At 40.4% G+C, this 17,776-nt stretch overlaps 1 protein-coding gene across 2 annotated transcripts in view; it reads right to left on the reverse strand.

Annotated features, from left to right (window-relative positions):
- Positions 1 to 300: 300 nt before the first annotated feature.
- The window catches only part of cyfip2 (cytoplasmic FMR1 interacting protein 2), a 36,780-nt gene continuing 19,304 nt past the window's right edge, over positions 301 to 17,776 (reverse strand). Inside the window, exons 9-30 of one of the 2 annotated variants that reach the window (XM_080415788.1) lie at positions 17,566 to 17,670; positions 17,270 to 17,358; positions 15,908 to 16,145; positions 15,277 to 15,429; positions 14,662 to 14,801; positions 14,328 to 14,475; positions 13,942 to 14,095; positions 12,852 to 13,008; positions 12,328 to 12,424; positions 12,146 to 12,222; positions 11,923 to 12,031; positions 11,474 to 11,593; positions 11,078 to 11,277; positions 10,695 to 10,782; positions 9,942 to 10,085; positions 9,711 to 9,801; positions 8,493 to 8,623; positions 5,571 to 5,643; positions 5,264 to 5,358; positions 4,289 to 4,527; positions 3,617 to 3,764; positions 301 to 2,427 (exon numbers count right to left, since the gene is read on the reverse strand). In XM_080415788.1, the coding sequence (XP_080271914.1) occupies positions 2,260 to 2,427; positions 3,617 to 3,764; positions 4,289 to 4,527; positions 5,264 to 5,358; positions 5,571 to 5,643; positions 8,493 to 8,623; positions 9,711 to 9,801; positions 9,942 to 10,085; positions 10,695 to 10,782; positions 11,078 to 11,277; positions 11,474 to 11,593; positions 11,923 to 12,031; positions 12,146 to 12,222; positions 12,328 to 12,424; positions 12,852 to 13,008; positions 13,942 to 14,095; positions 14,328 to 14,475; positions 14,662 to 14,801; positions 15,277 to 15,429; positions 15,908 to 16,145; positions 17,270 to 17,358; positions 17,566 to 17,670 (2,964 nt within the window). In that variant the 3' untranslated portion in view covers positions 301 to 2,259. Of the gene's footprint in view, positions 2,428 to 3,616; positions 3,765 to 4,288; positions 4,528 to 5,263; positions 5,359 to 5,570; positions 5,644 to 8,492; positions 8,624 to 9,710; positions 9,802 to 9,941; positions 10,086 to 10,694; positions 10,783 to 11,077; positions 11,278 to 11,473; positions 11,594 to 11,922; positions 12,032 to 12,145; positions 12,223 to 12,327; positions 12,425 to 12,851; positions 13,009 to 13,941; positions 14,096 to 14,327; positions 14,476 to 14,661; positions 14,802 to 15,276; positions 15,430 to 15,907; positions 16,146 to 17,269; positions 17,359 to 17,565; positions 17,671 to 17,776 lie in introns of those variants that run through there. The other variant, XM_080415789.1, reaches the window with a different exon arrangement.

The raw sequence follows: 17,776 nt of genomic DNA on the forward strand, positions 1-17,776 counted from the left end.
GTCCCGTTAAAGAAGCGTCTACCGCCACCCAGCGGCCACCATGTGTTCCTTATGCAGTAATCTACAATCGTATGTCCAGTAATCTGTACAGTAATAATGTACTGTCAGATCTTCACTAATCTGTGGACTAATCTATAATCATATGTTCAGTAATCTACAGTAATCTACAGTGAAATCTGTAATGTCACAAATATGTGTAGAGATCCACTATTAGACAACAGAGAATCATGCGGTAGTTTTAAGATCATTTTCAATCCCACAAATCAAATGCCACTAATATCACCCTTTCATGATTTTTAGTTAGATATTTTTATTTCATGGAAATACAACATAATTTCAAATCCTTCACAGGACCATTATTGTTGTACATCTTATAGTCTTTTATCTTTTTTTGTATTTCAAAACATGGTCACTCATACAACAATATAAACAAAACCTCATGTCACAAATGGAGTCATTGATGACAATAAATTACACTTGCCATGCTAAGGTTTGAAGATGATGCATTGGTACCGTCATTCTTATTTTATTATTTTTTTCTTCATTAGATTAACCCTTAAATGAACAATAAGTTGGACCTGTGTGAATAAATATAATAAAAGTACCACTGGAATTACAAAAGAAGCTTTCTTCATTCAAAAATGGAACAGATAAAGGTAGACAAAACCAAGTGGGTGTTTGTAAGTTTTTCCTCTCAAGATTTCACACAATTTTGCTTTATAAGAAAAAAATAGGGACTATTTTTTGCATATTTTGATAACACTGCTAAATCTAAAGCAAAATTCCAACAATACTAAATACTGAATATATTTGGGGAAACTTCCCTTGAGATGATTTTCTTTTGTTTATTTATTTTTCCTAAAAAGGGATATAATTTCCCTTGGGGGAGATTTAAATGTACAGTCAGATTAATTTGCAGGTCTTCTTTCCAGACCAACGTTCATTCACACTCAAAAATTGTTAATCTAGTACAGCATTGTCTTCATACAACCTAGAGGTATTTTCTCAAATGTTTGTTTCTTTGTTTTTACCCTTGAAAAAAAGTAAACACATTTTGCGCAGATGAGGATGTGTCTTTAAAAATGGTAAACAATATCACTGTAATCATGTACAGAATATAAAAAACGTTTCAACAAACTGACAAAAGAGAGAGAGAGAAAGAAAAAAAAGAGAGCTGATGAGGTTTCCGGTCAGTAGAAGAGGCAAGTATACATAGAGTAGGATGTAAATTAAATTATCAATAATTAAAAACAAGAACAATTACAACACTCAGAACACTTCACTTCTTTGTGAAATTTACAGTGGGGGTAGTACCCAATCAAAGGCAAGAAAACCTGGAAAGCGGGTAATAAAAAATAAATAAATAAAAGCAAACCAATGAATGACGCTGTTACCTCATTCCTTTGAAAGCAGGGAGGTGTGCTGTGAGGTGATAAGTACTGAAATGTACAGTATCGCTAGAAACACACTGGTTTGAAGTGGTTAAAGGTCTGGGTCATAGCACAAAAATAATGAGGTCTGTAGCAATATTACAGCAGTTGTAGTAGTACTTATCAGAACACCGCACAGGACTTAAACCATCAATCACTGTAGGCTACAATACTCTACAAAATTAGTCATTGAGTTAATTGGGTATACGTTTTTTAACCCTGTTTGGTTAATTGATATCCCAAATGTTAATTGGATTTCATCTGCAGGGTCACTGGACAGCTTCTGAATGAACACGAAGACAAAATTAGGCATAGAGATTATAGTGTACAACTAGTCTGTTGGCATTTGTGTCAATGAACCAATCCACAGGTGTACAGCCATTTTGAATAAGGGGCAGGCATGCATGAGTCTGAGTGACAGCCACACGGATAGGAAAAGTTAAAGAAACGGAAGGAAAAAAAAGGGGAAATGGTGTCAATATTACACTTCCACCATTGGTCTCATCCACGTCATAAGTTGCTAAGATTTTGGAGGGGTTAGGGGTTCAGAGCCACAAATACAGAGATGACAATGTCAAGTTGTAGCTTTTCTACCATACAGTCCTATGGCCGTTGTAGCTTCAAGGATTATTAGAGACAGCTACATTCTGGACCCGATGACAAATTCCAAGGTAATTTGTCTTGGTATACTTTGTGCCAACACTAATATACCATCAGAGTACATCTGTAGCTCTGAATAACGGACCGACCAGTGAGAGGCAGAATGTGGATCACAGCTATGGAGAGTGTGTGTGTGTGTGTGTGTGTGTGTTGTGCAAGGGGTGTGTCTTCAGCAAGTGGTGGCCAGGGATTGGTGTATAGGAGGCTGGAAGCAGCGAACATGCTCCACGGTGGAACTGTCCGTCTCCACGGCCTTCATGTACTTGTTGAGGATGGCAAAGATCTCATTGTTCAAGATCTGGTACTTCCTGATGCGATCCGCCATCTTCTTCAAGGGCTGTGTAGGGGTGAGAGGTGGGGGGAGAGATAAGGAGAGTAAGAATAGAGGCTGTACTGTATGCAACCACTTAGAAAACAGAACGTAACTGATCATTTATGACCCAAAGCCTGTGTGATTGTGCATGTTGTGAGTGTTTAACAAGTGTTTACAGCATATCGTTTTTTTCCCCAAAAAAATGAAGGCCCTACTTCGTCTTATGACAGTGTCGGTAGCAAAGTAGCAAAAATTGGCAATCTACAAGGTCACAATATATTTTTTCGTCATATTTTGGAAAGTGAAAGTGAACGTTGTTAAATCTGTCTGTAGGTTTTATAAATACATTATTTAAGAAAAGTATTAAAAGGATTCTAGGTAACTTGAAGCCTACATTTAAAAAATATATTATATATATATATATTTTGCATTTTTCCCCCTCTATCAGCCACTATATAATGATGCTGGGGTGTTTTCCTGCATTGAAACACAGTCCTCTTTCTGAAATCCGTATTTTCCCTACTATTTATGTTTTGACATCCGGGTATCCGGGACTGTCCGGGACGTAAATGAAAGGAAGTGCATGTGCGTCCGTGCGCGTCCGTGCGCGTCCGTGTGAACTGTCCTATCAGCGTCCTCGCTCAATGTTCTGTGATTGACAGCGAAGGTTGGCCAATCAGGTGGCGAATTCGAGTGAAACCGAATGGAACCGAGTGCAGCCGACAAAAATGGAACGAGCCGCCATTTTTTCTGTGCGCTGTTTTTGGTTTCGTTTTTTAAACTTTAAAACGCTATCAAACTTCTTTTTAGAGGCACGGAATTTACTTTTAAGATATCGTTTGGATAGAATTTTGTTGTTTAACTTCATATATGTGGTCAATTTATCATGACAGAGCCTAAAAATTCAGAGAACCGGCAGGGCGGGCAGACACGTATGTATCCGAATAAAGCAACCTATTTTCGGCATGGCCCCTTCAAAAGTCCCCTTGCGTCATATTGCTGGTGGTGGGGAAAATGAGCTGCTGATTGGCTGAAGGGGAACGAAATGCTGATTGGCTGAAGGGGTTGTCAGTCAACGGTACTAATCTAGCCCAGCTCTGTTTGACAACAGTTTTTTTCTTTTTTTGATCTCTGAAGTTGCCTAGAACCCCTTTAACAAGAGCTTGTGACACTGATAAATCATAAAAAGAATAAAAATCCATTAGAAACCCACCACATTCTTGATGATCTCATCTTTGCCATCCTGTCTTTGCACCTTGAGTAGGTGATAACAGAAGTCAAAGAGATCGAAGCGGCGCTGCTGGCCCAGCAGAACGATGATGGAGCAGCCGGCCCAGTTCAGACCATCACCAAAGCACTGTCTGGTGAAACAACACATACACACACCATTATACAGACCCAACAAACACTCCAACACAATGCTTTGACTTCATCACAGATTTTCAAAGTGGGGGCAGCCCCATTTATTTATTTATAAATAAATAAAAGGGCATGTCATTTTTGTTAACATTTTTCAATGATTTTCTAAAATAGCAGATCTACATTGTCACAACGTGTTGTGATGCGATTTTCTTTTTGTTGTTTAAGCCATTTTGCAATAGGGGTAGCCAAAGGTTATGGCTTTTGGGGGGTACTTTGAATGGAAATGTTAGGGAGCCCCTGTCCTTGTGTCCACCAAGGCATTTTCTTCCTGAGCACAGCGTATGTTTTTAATCATTTTCGATGGGAGCACCACACAAAAAAAATACACTTTGGTGAAAACAGGGCACCCTTAGCAGGACTAAAGAACTGCATTTAGACAATGTATGTAGATTGACATGAATACAGATGTGTGCACACATATTCACACAAACGCAAAAGCGTGAGCATCATTTTCATCACTCACTCTGCTGTAAACTCGTGCGTGCCGACAGGGATGCAGTAGACAAACTGCATGGCGCTCCACAAGCGGTGAAACTCCATGCATTCGTCCACATGCATGACTCCGTTGGTGGGCGGGGGCCCGCGCCACACGGCATCCTGCAGGAAGCTTCGGATGCGCGTCAGAATGACCTCGAACATGGAAAGGCCACAGCAAAGACGCTCTTTGGTCAGCAGGTCCCCCTCACGAGCGATGGCGATTTGCTGAGGAAGACAGCCGTGGTTCCGGAAGCAGGGAAATGTCAAGGAGAGAACAGGACATACGTAAATCAACTATCAGAAGAAAATGTTTCCAGTACGGCTGCAACTATCGATTATGTTCTTGCCGATTATTCAATCACTTTTTCGATTAATTGAAATATATGACAATAAAGACACACCCTATGCAAAATACAGCTTCACAGAGAAGCTGATTGTACAAGTGTTGATGTCTTCAGCCTAATTCATCGTTGCCACAAAAAGGACACGTATGGACATGCACAGGGTCTGCACAGACACACAGTGGGCCCAAAAGCGGACCATGACTGGACATAATTTTTAGAGTCTGTGTGATCTGCAAATAGGTAATGTCTAAAATAGAGTTGGTATGCTTTGAGAATACTTGATTATGGAAGGCAAAAGTCAGCGGACAGTAGTGAAGCTGACTGAGTTCTCAGTACGGTAGTTCACAAAGTGGGCTCCAGGGAATGGACCCTTACAAGGTCTGTCACTCTGAGAGTGTGCAAATAGAACCAAACCCACTTCTCCCACACTCAGAGTTATGGGTGTCCTTGAAAATAAAAAGTTTGAAAACCACTGGTCTTGAGGGATTGTCTGTCCTGGCATCCATGTATGTGTATGCTCCGTGTGTTCATCACTAGTAATGTAAGCACCTTATGTCTGCGTGCCTCATGTGTGTGAGAGCATGAGAGGATGGGAGCAGAGGTGGGTTAGAACTCACCTGTGGGGTTCCCAGCCTCTCAATCAGAGGCACGAGGTGAAGAGGAGCATATTTGGCCTCCAGCCTTTTCATCCTCACTTCAAGGCGCTCTCCCTCTGTACACCAACACACACACACACACACACACACACACACACACACACACACACACACACACACACACACACACACACACACACACACACACACACACACACACACACACACACACACACACACACACACACACACACACACACACACAGTGTTGAATCTGTCTTCAGTCTTGTCTGAGAGAAGCTAATAGGCCTGAGTGTTCTGAACTTACCTTTGATGTAGACTCTGGGCAGAATGTTCTGGAAGGGCGCTGCATGAAGCAGGTCACACACTTCCTCCTGGGACTGAGGTTCAAATAAACAAAGAGACAGGTTCTCTAAAACAACAAGCCTCTCAGACAGTATACACTAGTAGGAACACTTAACTGTATACACACAGTAAAGGTCTAGTTTTACTCTCTCAGAGTTCAGATAACACTCAAGATGTCGCTGTGTATAGAGCATGCATTTAAACACAGCAGAAAGCACCGCCTCTGATTGTGCACAGAGTTTCACCAGAGCTGAGATCAGAACTGGCCTGCATCTTTGCTACTTTTTTGTATAAGACTGAATCAGAGGGAATTTTGCGATATGACTTCAAATCAATAGAACAATTATTTCTAACTTTTGCCTCGATTACGATATTTGTTTAAATAGTGAAAATAGCATCGCATTGGGATGCGTTGTTTGTAGATCGGCTATTTTCACCATTAAATGTGTAAATCAACACAACGACGTATAATACAGGGTTAATCAGAGTAATCGATTTAGTTGATTATAAAAAAAACATTAATCATTAATCAATTGGAATCGTTTTGTTTCGATTCATTGATAAATAAAAAAGAAAGGGAAAAAAAAACTGCTTCCGTTTCAATATATTTTGTTTAATTAAGAAACCGGTTAATTGCCTAGCACACTGCACAGAAAATGTCTGTTCATCATGACATAACCATAGTGCAATATTCCCAGGATATAATCTGCTCCACTGTCTGCACCAAATCCTGTCTCATCTGGTTTAGCACCTACAGGTCACATTTACACTACAACCATTCACTAATCTCATGAATCACTTGATTACTAGGAATGATGTGGTTAAGAAAGAGCATACTTCAGAATTAAGCTCATATACTAGTGTAGCACGTCACACAGTGGCTGTGTCGTAAAGGGAAGCTGATCCTTCTCGCTTTTCCTGGAATAACCCTAATGTTCATGTAACTGGACGTTCTTGGTTGTATTTATATTGATGGTTTTTAGACCAAACTAAGCACCACACTTTACCCTGGCTACAAGAAGAAGATTAAAGAAGAAAAAAGAGGGCATGCAAGGATAAATGGCACACTGCACCACACACTCACACATCTATGGATAAAACCATTACACTTCACTACACAAACAGACCATGGCAGTCAAAGAGAAATGATACAGAGTTAACAGTTGGCTAGTGTTAGATGAGAAAGGCATGCAGTATGCAGGCAGAGGCACTAGACTGAAACAGAGATGGACCGTCACCTCTGCCATGGAAGCATTCAGCATCATACCTACTGAGTAGATTTTTATCTAATGAACCTTTTCTTCTATATTTAGTATTCAAATGTGTGCGTGTGCGTGTGCGTGTGTGTGTGTGTGTGTGTGTGTGTGTGTGTGTGTGTGTGTGTGTGTGTGTGTGTGTGTGCGCGTGCGTGTGTAATTTATTTTAAGAAACATTTACTGAAATCGTTTGAGCTAATTTAACAATTTTAGCAATTCTTTGTGAATATTAACAAGCAAACAATGTGGACCTGTTGCCTCCATGGCTGTTTGGAGGTGAAACTCTGTGTGCCAAAGAAGGATGGTGAAAAAGAAGAACACAGTGGTGCAAACCAATGAGAGAGAGAGACAGAGAGAGAGAGAGAGAGAGAAATCTAGTCTCTCGTGTCATTATCAGTGACAAATACTAAATCCTTACCACCTGTGGTAGATGCCAGCGTGTAATGAAAAATACAGTTGCATTTCAGAAAACAGATTAAGTTCAAACTCACACAAAGGAACGCTAGGGATCTGTATCCAATATGCATAGGCTCATAATATCGTGTTCTATCTAAATCAACATCAGAAAGAAATATTCAATCAGTTAACCTCTCACCAACACACTTCTTGATCATTGTACTGTACAGCTTTGAATCTGTCATGACATTTACAAATAGCTCCGCATTAGCAGTCCCTGCTGCGCATGCATTGAAAGAACGACAGAACGACAGCAAGAATCATGACAATAATATGATAATAAAAAGAGAACTTTTTCAAAGCTACAATCCGGGACTTATTCATATGAACAAAATATTATTTTAACCAATCTGTGTGGTGGAGTATGTTAATGCTGCTATATCGTACTATCATACTATAACATCCTACTATCCTATCCTACTATCCTGCAATATATAAATGTGTTGCATGTGTTGACTACTCGATCTGAACGTGCACATGTGCAATGACCATTAGCATATAAAGGGAGTGAGAAGGCCGAACAGTAGCAGCGAGAGAGAGAGAGCTGGCTCAACAGTGCAAAGTTAGAAAGGATGTTGGTTTAAATGCATATCAAGCATCAGACCCACCAAGACTGGGCTTCACATAGTCAATGTAGACATGGGGCACCAATATGCGTGTGTGTGGTCAAAGCGTAGAAGCTTAAATTACAATACGGTCTCATCAATTGTGTTGGCAACAACCCACAGTAGCACCAATCGATGGATGGGAACTTTTATACAGTTACGTGGCATCATGCATTATTCTCCACAGTGGGTGTGTATATCGAAGCAGATGTTTTACTTCTACCAAGCTGTTTATAAGCAGTTTTGCCATGGGCTGTGGGATCTGTAGTTCCAGTTGCAGTCCCAAGTCTGCACATAGTTTGGGTGCATGCATCCCCAGGTATGGACTAGTACAATAGAACTAGCACATAGGCAGTTGTTGGACGTGGTCTAACTATTGAGAAATTTCCATTGAGAAATGTAGATGCTGGTGTCAGTTAGGACAGTGACTATTTGATAATGACAGTTAAGTTATTTACTGTAGTTTGGACATGCAATTACTGCAATTAATAGACATAATACTAAAGGATTGTAGATTTAAGAAATGGGAATTTGTCAGAACACGGACAAGGGGTTCGAGTGTCTCACCAAAGCTTGTTCGATGAGCAGGCAGAAGAGGATGGCGTTGCCAACCTCCCTCAGGCTCTGGAAGACGTCCGTCTTCAGTTCTGCATACTCGATGATGTCCTTGAGCTGGTGGTGGAAGAACTCCAGGATACCTGGTATGTCAGAGAGAGAGACATGTGTGGGAAACCTGGACACCATTTTAACGTAAGAGGATATAGAAAGGAGGTAAGATAAACGTTTATTCATCTATTTGAGGATAGCTACGATTCAGCAGCAGGAGCAATATATATAAAAAATAGAATACAATTCAAGCCAAAAATCCTTCAGAAATCCTTATATTTCACAGTAGTTATTCCCGTCATACTTTATTCTCGTCATGGTTTTGTTTTGGTGAGATGGTGTAATGCAGTGGTTCTCAAAAGTGGTGTCTGCCGGGGAACCCCAGGGGCCCTTGAGGGGATTCCAGGGGGTCCCCCAGCGAAATGACTTAATACAGCATCAAAATCAGTTTAACCACTTGAACGTATACACAGCACATTAGCTATTTGAAAATATAGCGGATCCAAAAAATCACAACGTGTCACGACTCACGATGCACCACGTTGTGAGCTTCAGTAGCTACGTATCCTTTTTTATCTAAAAACATATGACAAAAGTGAAATCTTGTATGGGGGTCCCAAGCACAAAATATTTTCACATGGGGGTCTGCAGCATACATATTAATGTTGGGGTCTTTGATATGAAAAGGTTTGAAAACCACTGGTGTATTGTAACGAGGAGTGACCTCACTGAGGTTAGAGCTTGGGAGACATGATGAGGATGGAGGTGATTCTATTTCTGTGCATGTGAATCAGAACGGTGTCAGTGGGTCGGGTCTACGCGACTGTCCTGACCCACAATGTGTCTAGGAATCAGGTGCCGCCAGTTGAGGGCCTCATTAACTGCTGATAATGCTAATAATAATATGATCATCACATGCACTAAGCCATGTAGGAAAGAATGCAGAGTACAGACCGTCAGAAATCTACAGATTACTAAGCCTTGATGCGATGGCCTATCTGATGAATACTTAAACCTACACACACAATGTACTGGCCTGTCCTGGCAGTAATGAGATTCCTATACTGTATGTCCATGTACCAGGACAGCCATCTGGCAACAACTGAAGTGTTTCATTGGAAGAATCACTGCAGAGTATGATTCTCCTGGTCCTTTGACAGTGCAGGACTATGGCCTCACCTGGGGAGCCGTACTCGTGGCGTGGCAGGCGGCATATTTTGGGCATTACTTCTATCAGCGTCTTCACATACTGCAGGATGGTCCCCTGTAACTGGAATACAGGACGGAAGACAAACAGAATATAGAGGCCAAGGAGAAAAGAAAGAGAGAGAGAGAAATCAATGTAGAAACCTGGAGTTTTGATAGGAGCTTCTAAATAAAGTGCCTCGTAAAAAAAAGGAAGACAAATACCAGACTCTTGACAATCTTCAGCAACTCCTCCATTACCACGGCAATGCCTTGGTAACCAAGGAGACGGCAGATGGTCTTGAAGTGAGGCGGGCCAACAAAGTTCCTGTAGGAACTGTATATGTGGGAGTAGGCAATGTTCAGAGGCTGGGGAGCAAGAATAGAAAACAGAGAAACACAAAACACTGTTACACTCCGAAACACTAAAGAGAATGAACAATAAACACCATCATGTAACTCTCAGCCGCTCATCAAAATCAGGGTTTGTATCCTACATATCCCCCCCCCCCCCCCATCTCATCCACATGCACCTCTTCCCATCCTCAGCTGATATTGTTAATCGTATTAAGTATTTAAAAATTGTCGTTGTCGGGCAGAAACCTTGTATGTCCAAAACATACATTTATGAAATAAATAAATAAATACAAAAAATGAAAATAGCTGATCTACAAGCTCACAACACGTTGAATGCTGTGAGCTTGTAGATCTGCTATTGTCACTACTTTTGTGCAACACTCTTGTATGATGAAATAGGGCATTAATTTACGAAAAAAAACATAAAAAGTTGAAATATATGGACATACACGTTTTCTGCCAGACAGCAAAGATATGCCGTAAAGATGTAAAATGTTCGCATTGGATTTGTGAATGTTTCCATTTTGTACTGACCTCCAGTCGTTTTGCATTGTCTGTATTTGACATTAACAATCAGGGCATCAAGTATTGAATATAGCCATCAAGGACAACATACTGTACCTTGGACCCATACAGGTAGTAAGGCTGCACATTGGCTGGCTTGTCTCTTTGAGGCTCCTGGGTGAAGGGGATAGCGGTACGTACAAAGCTGATGAGGCAGAGAGAGAGATGTTAAAAGATAACAAACAATGAATGAATTTGCAATTCATGTCGCTCTTATCTTGAGCGAAAAAAGTGTAAGGTTGGAGTAAATGACGTGAACCAAGGGTAAGTAGTTGAGGAACTAAGAAAAATCCAACATTTCACCCAAACACTCACTTCACACACGAATGATCTCTTGGACTTTCACATTCACATTACTAGTTGTAATGTCTAAGTTAGATATAATAAAGAATTGAGCTGGTTTGTGACACACACACACACACACACACACAGTGCCTCACCGGTTGGTGGATCCATTGTAGCAGTAGTTGGGCAGGAAGTCAAAGTTGAGTTCCCAGAACACATGCAGAGTGATGCGTCCGTAGGGAGCAGAGACGTTGTGGTTGGCTTCGCGTAACATGGCGTCGAAGCTGTCCAAAGTCAAGTGCTTGCACAACAGCCGGTGGGTTAATCTGTTGATCTCCATCAACCATTCCAACTCCTGTCCCACGGAAAGAGTTGGGGAATAAACACAATTTGAATGGACCAATTGAATTCAAGTATTGAGTGTATCTCTTGTTTGAGTGAGTGAGCGCTTGAAAATTTGTTGAACATTTGAAAAGGCCTTCTTGTGTCCATGCGGTATTCATAATGTGCTGTTTAGTGCTTTAATACGTGTTCTTGGCGTGTGCTCTCACCACTATGGACGTGAGATCCTCGCTCTCAAAGCGGCTGATAGCCTGGTCCATAGACTTGTACATGGCCGCTGAGATCCTCTGCGTGATCAGGCGATTCAAGTCAATTGACCGCCCTAGCAGCTGGAACAGATACGACACAAAGTTGAGGAAACAGGAAACACAGAGACTTATCCTACTTTTTCATTTTAGTATAGTTTTACTTGTTAAGTGGTAAACGGCCTTCAAAAAAATATAATGAAAAGTTAAATAAAAAAAAACAAATAATTTCTATAAATAAAAAGTTTAAGAATTAGTGAAAATAGCAGATCTACAAGCTTGTAGATCTTCTATTTTCACAAGTTTGGGTTGCGGGCAAACGTCTAATTTCTCTTTTGGGTCTTGAGCTAAAAAGTTTGGGAACCACTGGTCTAAAGTGTTTGCACAATTATTTTAATTATTTAGTTCAGTACCTGTACGTGTCTCTGTTTGAGCAGGGTCTCGTAGCGGTTCGATGGAGGGTAGGGAATGATCACGCCATAGTTTTTACACTCTGCTCTGAATCGCTTGTCTAGTAGGACACTGTGGAACACAGAGCACATGTGAGATTGGGCTCTGACCATTTACTTCAGTAATGTTCAGGATCTTTTGTGCACCATTAACAACAAATATAAAGTGTAAATACACTGCTCTTACCTTCCGGCCATTGCTTTGTAGTAGGCAAATATCTGATCGGCTAACTTGTAGACAAACTGATCAAAGCAAAGGTTCACCTGGAAACAAGAGGCAGTTTTTCATGCTAGCGTTTTACCAATATTTCATTTGAATGCACTGGTTTACTATGAGACTATTAGTTTTAGAGAGCAACATCATGTTACCTCAGCCTCAATTTCATCATAAAGGAACTGCTTCTTGAACTTGGTGAGAGCGTAGTATCCGCTGTCGTTGTAGAGGTCGAGAGGATACAGTACATATCTGGGGAGAAGGAAGATATTCCATACAGCCTCAATAAATTATTTACATGCACGTGCACTAAATAATTTTACTAAATCATAAAAGCAGTGTCAGAATCAATACTGATATACTAATAGATTTCTATATTTCAAATCAATGTTTGCTTACTTGATTTGGTAACGCATCTGTCATTTTAGATTTCTTTGGCTAATAAAAAATCGCAAATATACAAGCTCATAGCGCGGCACTTGGTGGTGCGCTCTGAGCTTGTAGATCTGCTATTTTAGAAAATCGTGAAAATATGTGCAAATCTTTGAATATATATATATTTATTTGTAAAATATTTTGTTCCAGGGAATGTTTTTGTTACTCTACTACTGCTGTTAGATTGGCTTTGGTTACTGAAAGGACAGTTTGATATCATCACATTAGAAACATTTGGGCTTACTCCATCATGGAGGGCTCCTTGGTCTCTAGGATGTGGTCTGTGAGGATCCAGGGCATGGACATCTCAATGGGGAACTGGATCCTGCGACCCATTGTCAGTTCCAGGAAGAACTCCCTGAACCAGAGCTGGGACAGATCACAGCAGTGCTGGAGGGCTTCTGGACAATCACATAGTATCACAATCAGTAAATGTGTCCCTTGGTTGCTTGCTCATTAGGTTCACACAAAAAAACAATGCAAAGTAATAGATATATTAAAAAGGATTAGAGTCATAAGAATTTACAATTTATGGATTAAGCAGACACTTATCAGAATGACATGTGCAAAATCATTGTAAATGGCACCCTAATGAACCCTAGTTAACAAACGACAGGGTAAATGGTCACATAAGTAAAGTGCAAGGATACAAATGTAGTGCTTCTAAGAAACTAGAATGACAGGTAAACATCAAACCTAGCATCTGTCTAAACAACATGCTATCTAACATTCTTAAGCAGAAAAAAAATAGAATAGAAAAGATCTATAATCCCTGATGGTTTACTGACTATACACAATATTGCAATGATTTCACACAATAGTTGTCAGAACAGGAAAAAAAGGCAACAAATGGTTTACATATGTATTAGTTATTATTAGATTATTGGTTTACTTATGTACTACTTTATTATTAGATTACTATTTTTATGCATTTGATGTATCATGTGTATTATGATGTATTATCTTGTGTCCGTGCTTACTGTAAGTCGCTCTGGATTAAGAGCGTCTGCTAAATGCCTAAACTGTAAACTGTAAATGTGGCAATATAAATGTAAATAGTTTGGATACCAGCACTAATGTCCATTGTTTACATTGTATAGTCTCTGAGCATGGAGGAAAAAAACCTGAAGTGATTTCCTTCAGAAATATGGCAGAACGATTTAGAAAAAAGAAGAAGTAATTTCTTAGTGGAGGTCAACCGGGACCCATGGTCAATGAAGTATATGGGGTTTAAATGTTTAAAGGTGTCACACATTCATTTGAAGGTGTCTGTTATGGTAAACTCATGCTAGTGTCCATTTAGGACGGGGGAAGAAGTGTGAGCTTCTCTGTACCGCTGAAGTTGAGAAGGTGTGTGAAGAAGAACGAATGCTTGTGGAAGTCTTCGATGGCTACAACTATGGGCCCGTCCAGACAACTGCGCAGCGTCTTCTTAGAACCGCTCTTATCTGCTATGAGAGACTCCAGCATGGTACGCACCATGTACAGCTAGAGAGAGAGAGAGATAGATAGAGAGATACAGACAGACAGACAGAGATTACTTGACACTTTGCTCTACAGCTAAACAAAAACAATCATGTCATTAAAATACATGGAATAGAAATGAGAAGGGCCGATATATTCCTTCTGGTTTGACTCATCTGACATTTTCATCTGCAAGTATAAATGTCTTCACTAAACACGTTTTGGCCTTCCATGGCACCCTTTTCTACCTCCTCACCTGTGTGCTGGAGGGGCCTACAGCCCTGCGGGGCACCTTGATATCAAAGCCTCCCTTGGGGTCCTTCTCTCCCCTCAGACATGGGTCATTGGGCGGTTCCCTCGCCCCGTCCCAGTCACAGATTGTCTTACGAATGGCCTGGAGAACGCTGACAATGCAGGAGAGAAACGAGAGTGAGAGCCTGCCATATATAAATGATTTACCACCGTTTAGGAACGTTTAGCAACGGTGACAAACATTCACTGTTGGTAAAATGACAAAAAAACACAGATCCATTATAAGTTCTGGGAGTTTAATCCAATTTATGATCAGGGTTCCCTTCCTCCATTAGTACCTGATGAGGACATTCTTCTTCTTGCGAACAGCCTGACGAAGAGGCTCTCTAAGCGTCACCTGGGCAAAGTCCTGCAGCGCTGCGTAGATGGTGTTTCTGATAGCCTGGTTGAAGACAGACTCCATACGTCCCATCAGAACCTATCAGAACCCATCAGAACCATCAATCACCATGTCCATTATGCTAATGGACATAACAACAAACACCCCTTTGCAAATAAATGTTCATGTATCTTGTAAGTAACACTTCTGATCAGAAGGGTAATTATTTGAATGAATAAGATGTTATTTTAACCAATCTTTATGGTACAGTATGTTAATAAAATATACCTAGTGGTATAACTCTAGTGGTTTGAGGTGGTCTCCCTACTCTTCTATTGAGAAATGTTGCTCCTGGTGTTGAGTAGAAGATCTACTGGTTGACAAAAATAGTGATTTGCAGCAGACAGGGCACCAGATTGAATGCGCCGTCATTTTCCATTTTAGTTCGGACATCAATTGCAATTACCTTTCTACATCAGGAGGAACATAACATTTACAGATTATAGCTTTAATAACATACTAGTCGTTTCGAAAACCATTTTGAACTAAGTGTATTTTTCAGGTGAACTTTAACCTGCAGGCCTTTGATCATAGCGATGACCTCCACCAGGGCAAACTTCTCCTCGCTGGTGTAGTTGTAGCGTGTGGCCCTCTCATACTCCTCTGCTGTGCCTGGGCAGTCCTTGTTACAGAACTTATCTGTTGGGTGGACCAGCTTCCACGAGTACTGGATGATGGTTAAAGAGAGAGAGGGAGATCAATGAGAGAGAGATGATCCGGTACCCGAGTGACCATCAACTATCCTACGATAAAAACAACACCAACTGCTCAGAATTATCAAAAACACATATGTACTATGTCAGCAACATAAAAAAAACAGTTAACCACTTTCAACTTGGTATCACTTTTTTGGGGCAAAAATCTAACATTTCTTTGCGTGACACCTCTGTACGACAAAGTATACAATAGGGCTTAAGTGGTTAATGACTTTAGTTGATTATAAAAAAGTCTGTGAATGTTTTTTTGTAAAAACTGTGCTTCTTGATTATTCAATTAATCAAAAACATAATCGGCAAAAAAATATCGATAGTTCCAGTTCTACACAAGTAGTAGTACAGGAACATATACTCGCATACACACACACACACACACACAGACAGGGGCACATGACCACGTGCATGACGACATCTCTCCCCTCAACTCACCACCTCCATGACGTGCGTGCTCCACTTGGAGAGCAGTTGCAGACCTCTCAAGGCCAGGTCAAACAGCTCGCGGTACTCCTCGTCTGACTTCTGGCTGTCCAGGCCAGAGCCCGTCACCACCTCGCTGTTGCTGTAGCGCGCCAGCTCCGAGATGAACCTGATGTGGTCCTCTCTGATCTGCACCATCTGCTCACACAGGTTGTACTGCGGAGAGATGCTGCTCTGAGTGCAGGTCCACCTGCTCAGACAGACAGACACGGGAGAGAGAACTGATTAGGGTGGTTAATGGAAGATGGAATGGGGGGGGTCAAGGCAGTGTTGATTTTGTCGACTAAAACTAGACTAGACTACCTTTTTCACTGACAAAAACGAAATAAAAACTAAGATACATTTTAGTCGACTAAATGAACTGTAGATTTAGTCGACTAAAAGTAGACTAACATTAAAACATTTCAGATGACTAAAATGTGGAATTTTATTCAAAAGACTATGACTAAAACTAAATCAAATATTTCTGTCAAAAATAACACTGGGTCAAGGTTTTGGCAATAGGAAGTGTTTTGTGGAAGGCAAAGTGGTTTGTACTAACAAAGAGTGCTTCCATGACAACGTATTAGCTGTAGAGGAAATAAGAGAAAACATAAAACACCACCATGTTTATACTGTGATGCTGTAAAAACAAAAGGAAACAACTCTCCCTCAAAAAGAAATCTGTGATAAGTTAGATTTACATACACATGACTCATCTGTGCATTGTTTAAGTATATATATTTTTTAATTAATGGTCATGATAATCAGTTGAGCTGAGAAGCGATTTTAATGAGGCTGTCTGTGTGTGCAGTCTCAATACAATGTATCATCATCAAATCACAACACAAGTAGGTGTGCAACAGGTAATCGAAGTAATCAATTTTAATCGATATGAAAAATAAAAAATCTAATTCAAATTTCAAGTCTTGCACGCTGCTATGGCAACATCTAACATTCTGCAATGCCCCCCCCCCCCAATTTTTTTTTATCGATTAATCGAAAATGTATAAGAAGTTAATCGATAGTTGCAGCCCAAACAATAGGCCATGAAACTTCATTCAGGGTATATTACGTCTTTAACTCAAAATCTATCATAGATTTTGACTGACTAGAGTGGTCAAGGTAAAGGTCAATTATTAACGCATTCTTGTACATAAGTTCTGAACTATTCATCGCACAATGATTGCATTTAAAAGCTAGTCTCAATCCATTTCACATGCCTGTCCTGTATTAGGTTTCACTGTAATGATGATGTAACCTAACGATGTTAATTGATTTGTTTGGTATTTCATGGCTCAACTATGCACACATCTGGGTTGTTATGGTTCTTACTTGGACTTGTTCTCTTCATAGTGTGCGCTGGTCTCAATGTAGCGGGACAGTTCTATCTGCATGTCCCCAAACAGCGGCACTACTTGGAGCTGAGGAGATACAAAGAAACAGGAGAGTGACTCTTGCTCGTTCGTGTTCATGACAAATGATTGCATATTACAGAAGGAAATGAAAATAAAACGTTCACGTCAAACTTGTGGAATGGTTATTGTGAAAAATATACCAGTGAAAAGATTGTATAAAAATGTACTTTTGTTTAATTGAAGAAGTTACACAGTATGACTTTAAAGCCTTACTTTGAAGAACTTGTCAATCTTGCCGAGGTTGATTCTCTTCTTGGCGTCTAGTTTGTAGATGTTACTGACGTTTCCGTCCATCAGGTATAACCCAAAGCCCATTACCTGACACACGAAAAGATGAAGCAAGTGTTACCATGAGCTTTACATACGGTTTGATTTGGAAGAAAAGAACAGAGGGGAGGACATTTTCCACTTAAGACTCATATAC

Source organism: Gymnoscopelus braueri (genome assembly GCF_963280865.1).
Source record: "Gymnoscopelus braueri genome assembly, chromosome: 20".
NCBI lineage: Eukaryota > Metazoa > Chordata > Actinopteri > Myctophiformes > Myctophidae > Gymnoscopelus > Gymnoscopelus braueri.